At 41.9% G+C, this 5,345-nt stretch overlaps 1 protein-coding gene across 1 annotated transcript; it reads left to right on the top strand.

Moving 5' to 3' along the window:
* The first annotated feature begins 676 nt into the window (after positions 1–676).
* Positions 677–4,586, top strand: LOC105045486 (putative disease resistance protein RGA1). Its single transcript, XM_010923780.4, has one exon. It carries the CDS (start codon positions 958–960, stop codon positions 4,378–4,380), a length of 3,423 nt encoding a protein of 1,140 aa, XP_010922082.1. The 5' UTR covers positions 677–957; the 3' UTR covers positions 4,381–4,586.
* Positions 4,587–5,345: the final 759 nt, after the last annotated feature.

Genomic DNA, 5,345 nt, shown 5'->3' with positions numbered 1-5,345 from the left:
AAGAGATCATTTTCAAACTTCTAAGAGGTCTAACCCAAATAATTCTATCAGCACTCCTGTAAAATGATTGGTGACATCCTCAACTTCAATCCAAGTGGAACAAGGAGAAGATAAATTCGTGAGGGGTTTTTTCCCTTAATAATATTTATTTGAGAAAATGACGTGGGAGAGGAACTGAAAGGCTTAAACAGAACCTGCATAAAATAATCATGCACCTGATATGGAACTATCCTGTTCGTCCTCGCACCAACAACCTATACCATGTTAGTTTCTAGCTACCCATGATTGATGCAACAGGGGAATTACGCATCATCTTTGTAACTCTTGTGCATGGCAATTTGCCACGGATGTTGGACAAGAAAAAAGATCTTAAGATAGGATTATATAAAGTGGCAATCCTCTGATGGCATTGCAAATAAACCTGTGCCAGTATGCCTCCCAAAAGTCCAGGTAGACAGAATCAAATTTTCAGCACCACTCCAAGTTGTGTTGTTTTTTTATTTCTTAGGTGTGCTGGCGCCTCTTAATAGGTTCCTGTCAAGAAAAAAGAAAAAAAAAAAACACCATTCATCAATAATAATGTATCAGGGGGTCACTCCAACACTTTAGTACTGTTTCTCACAATAAATTCTTACTTAATTCTTGTCCTGCAACCGAAGCCCAAGGAAAGGGCCCAGTTCAGATAACGAGGTCAGGGATCATTGCTGAGGCTGGGGCCCAATAACCAAGTCTACGGTGACTTCTTTATTTCGAGGAAGCCAGTCTTCCACTAACAAGTAGGTGTGATATTTTTAAATCAACGCCAGCCAAAGTTGACAACGAGAAGGAAAGCCTGTCTGAACATGCCAAGAAAGTCAAGAAAGAAAATAACATCCTTACAGCAGCTTCACCATTTCTGTTCTGGTTTCCGAGTTCCCATCCTGCGCCTCTCCCTTGAGATCCAAGATAGTGGTCACCATGGCAGGCCAATTAGTGCTATCTGCCTTCGTGCAGGTTCTCTTTGAGAAAGTCACTACTGCTGCCCTAAATGAGTTCAAATTGCTACGGGGTGTCCACAAAGATTTGCAGAACCTGTCAGCCACATTATCAACAATACAAGCATTGCTTGAAGATGCAGAGGAGAAGCAGTTTCGGAACAAATCAGTCAGAATCTGGCTGGCAGGGCTTAAAGAAGTTGCTTATGACATGGATGAATTGCTGGACTTCTATGCAGCAGAAGCCCTGCAGTTAAAGGTAAAGGGCGAAGCTCAGAGCCACTGGAAGAAGCAGGTAAGTCCCTACTTGAATTGTCTTTATTGGCACAAAGTTTCATCAAAACACAAGCTAGCACATACAATAGAGTCATTTCAAAAAAGGTTAGATACCCTTGCAAGGGAACGAGATGTTCTTGGACTCCAAATGTTAGGTGGGACAAGCCAGCTAGAAATCTCTGAGCGACCACAGACTAGTTCCCTTGTAGATGACTCAAATGTGTTTGGAAGAGAAAAAGATAAGGAGGCAATTGTAAGAACTTTGCTCACAACTAGTTTTACCAGTCGTCCAAGTCTTTCTGTTCTCCCAATAGTTGGCATGGGGGGCCTAGGGAAGACTACTCTCACGCAGCTTGTATATAATGATCCTAGAATAAAACAATGCTTCCCCTTGAGAATGTGGGTGTGTGTATCTGAGAATTTTGATGAGATAAAGCTGACAAAAGAAACACTTGAATCAGCTGTCAGTGGGCATTTTTCTGCCAGTGGGTATAATTCTGCTTATGGGTATTCTTCTGCCACCACAAACATGAACCTACTTCAGGAAGATCTCTATGGTAAACTAAAAGGGAAACGGTTCTTGCTCGTTTTAGATGATATCTGGAATGAGGACCCGGACAAGTGGCACAGATATCGTAATGCCTTGATTGCTGGAGAAAGAGGAAGCAAGATTATAGTAACAACACAGAATAGAAATGTTGGAAGGATGATGGGTGGATTAAATCCTTATCATTTGGAGCACTTGTCAGATGCTGACTGCTGGGAGTTGTTCAAAAATTATGCATTTGTTGATGGTGATTCCAGTTTACATCCAAACCTGGAAGAGATAGGTAGGGAAATTGTTAAAAAGCTGAAGGGATTACCTCTTGCAGCTAAGACACTTGGGAGCCTCTTGTACTCTAAACTGGATGAGAAAGTCTGGATAAATATTCTGAAAAGTGAAATCTGGGAACTACCAGATAAGAACAACATCTTACCAGCCCTAAAATTGAGCTACAAACACTTACCCCCACACTTGAAGCAGTGCTTTGCATTCTGTTCTGTATTTCATAAAGATTATATCTTTGAGAAAGATAAGTTGGTTCAGATTTGGATGGCACTGGGATTTATTCCATCTCAAGGAAGGAAACGTTTGGAGGACATAGGGAGCAGCTACTTCGATGAATTAGTAAGCAGATCTTTCTTTCAGCCTCATAAAGACAACTATGTGATGCATGATGCAATTCATGATCTGGCACAATTTATCTCCATTGGAGAATGCCACAGATTAGAGGATAACGCAAGGGACAAAATTTCTGAACAGACACGACATTTATCATTTTCATGTACCAAGTCAATGTCAACCTTGTTTGAGCCATTCTATAAATTTGAGAAATTACGTACACTGTTATTGTTGCGGGGATATCAATCCAAGATTGGTCCCATTCCAAAAGACTTCTTCCTAAAACTTCGATTCCTGCGTGTATTGGAACTACGTCGCAGAGATATAGAGGAGTTGCCAAATTCTATTGGAAATCTGATACAGCTTCGGTATTTAGGCCTCTCTGGTACTGGAATCAAAACACTGCCCTTGTCAATCAGTAGGCTGTACAATTTGCAGACACTAAAACTAAAATACTGCAATGCTCTAACTGAATTGCCAAAAGGGCTGACAAACCTAATAAATCTGCGGCATCTTGAAGCAAGTATAAGGCTGACTTCTGAGATAGCCAGAATAGGAAAGCTAATCTGCCTTCAGGAATTAGAGGAATTCGTGGTTCGCAAGGATAAAGGACACAGGATCAAAGAGCTGAAGGACATGAGCGAGCTACGAGGACATCTTTGCATTCGGAATCTAGAGAATGTGGTCAGTGGAGGAGAGGCAAGAGAGGCAAAGTTGAATGCGAAGGAATACCTTACAGTGCTAGACCTTGTATGGTCGGATGACAGGCATGTCAGTTCGCTAGATGAGCATTTTGACAACAAGGTGCTTGAAGGCCTCCAGCCACATCTGGAAGTGAAGGAGCTCACAGTCATGGGCTATGCAGGTGTCACATTTCCAAGTTGGCTCGGTAGTCCATCATTTTCTTGTCTACAGACCATCCACCTATCCAAGTGCAGAAGATGTACAGTCCTTCCACCTCTGGGGCAGCTGCCCTCTCTGAGGTATCTAGACGTAGCAGGAGTATATGGGGTGGTTCGAATTGGGCAAGAGTTTTCAGGGTTTCCATCATTGAGTGAACTGCTGCTTGAAGACATGCTTAAGCTGAAGGAATGGAGTTACCCAGAAGATGATGAGTCATTCCCTTGCCTCACTTCTCTTGAAGTAGTTGACTGTCCCGAGCTGAGGAAATTGCCATGTCTCCCACCAACCCTGACAAGGCTCAGAATTTCTGAAACAGGGCTAAGAAATCTTCCAGAAGTGCAATCATCAAACTCTCGGTCCTTACCATCACTCTCAACTTTGCATATTCACGAGTGTCCAAACCTGGGATCCCTGCAGCAAGGTCTGTTTGCTCAGCAACTGAGGGATCTTCAGGAATTGAAAATCACCAACTGTGAGAAGCTTGAATTACTTCCAGTGCAAGGCTTCAGACCCCTGATCGCACTTAAAAGCCTCCACATTTACAACTGCCCCCGTCTTGCACCACAGGGAAAGGAAGGGTGGGAACTGCTGCCCAGGCTGCTGGAAGACCTCCAAATCATCTCGTGCTCCAAACTGATTACCCCACTACTCGCTGAGCTCAAGAACCTCCCCTCCCTTACACATTTAAAAATTGCCGAGTGCACTGACCTCTACAATTTCCCAGAGGATGGGCTGCCCGTTTCTCTCAAATTCTTGAGAATCTTGGATTGTGAAAATCTGCAATACTTGCCTTCTCAGCTGCAGGAACTCATCTCCCTCACGGTATTAGTTGTCAGCAATTGCCCTCAGATCCCATGCTTACCAGTGCATGACCTGCCGTCTGCATTGCAAGAATTGTACATCGAAGGATGCCCACTGTTGAAAGAGCGTTGTCAAGAAAATGGGGGACATGACTGGCCCAAGATAGCGCACATCCCTAAAATCCAAGTTGATGATGAATATGTTTTGTCGGACGGGAAAGGAAGGAGAAAAAGATGTTCCTACTATGCTAGCATTCATTGCTAATGCTGATAGGAACTGTACGAGTGCTTACCTCCCAGAGCTTTTCTCTGAAATTCTACATATTTTCATGACACGAATTTGTACGGTGGTTCCGACAGGTCTTGAAGTCGGTGGTTCATTGTCATAATTTGTTTTATGTAAATTATGTAATGGCCAAGAGCAGTCTGCTGACACAAAATCTCCCATATGTGCAGGGTTCATAAAATATATCTTCCGCAGCTTCCTAGACCAAAAAAATTTGCAAAATACACCATTCTTGATGTTTTGAATCGTAAATAGCAGATCTGTTTCCTCTTACAATTTCTGTTGACTGAGTTAGATGTATATTGTAGAAGTCAATCTGATTAATATATTTATTCTTTCTAGGATATAATTTTATACTTGACCTTATTATTAATTAATAAAATTGAATAGTTTATTTTCATTCATCTTGTGTATATATCCATGAATCGTCCAGAAAATTAATAGGATGATGATACGTATTCTCAAGAGTTAAGAATTTGAAGCATGTGCCATTGGTGATTAATTTCTGAATTGCTTTCGATCGATGGATCATCACAGAGACGGTGATTGATCTGCTAAGATTGGTGCACGGATCACTTTTTTTTGAATAGATGAGTTTCGGATTTACAGTGTGAGGACACTGAAGCGAGAGTGTGGGTGGTTGTTAAAGAACAAAAATACTGAGCGTGATCAATACAAGAAGTCACTTGATGTCTACTCACTCATCAGTGACTTTCTCAATGTTGTAGTAGTGTGAGTGATTTTTTTGACCTGCGGTACTTCGATTATTTACAATGGGGTTGCTGTAGTTTGATTTTACATATACTTAATCCCTAGCCATTCGGACCCTTGCGGTGTAGATTAGTTGCAACAAGTTCGTTATAGGAGTAGGGTGTGCACCTATAGATGGGATCTATTGACCTTGGTAGATACGGAGAAGTCCTATGTGATTTATGAGATCGAGT

Source organism: Elaeis guineensis, chromosome 5 (genome assembly GCF_000442705.2).
Source record: "Elaeis guineensis isolate ETL-2024a chromosome 5, EG11, whole genome shotgun sequence".
In the NCBI taxonomy this organism is placed as follows: Eukaryota; Viridiplantae; Streptophyta; class Magnoliopsida; order Arecales; family Arecaceae; genus Elaeis; species Elaeis guineensis.
Note: the sequence above shows the minus strand (reverse complement) of the source record. Positions and strands in the feature narration are given on the sequence as shown.

Excerpts from the sequence above, each read along its gene's own strand:
- LOC105045486 (XM_010923780.4), top strand. The coding sequence starts at position 958 with ATGGCAGGCCAATTAGTGCTATCTGCCTTCGTGCAGGTTCTCTTTGAG.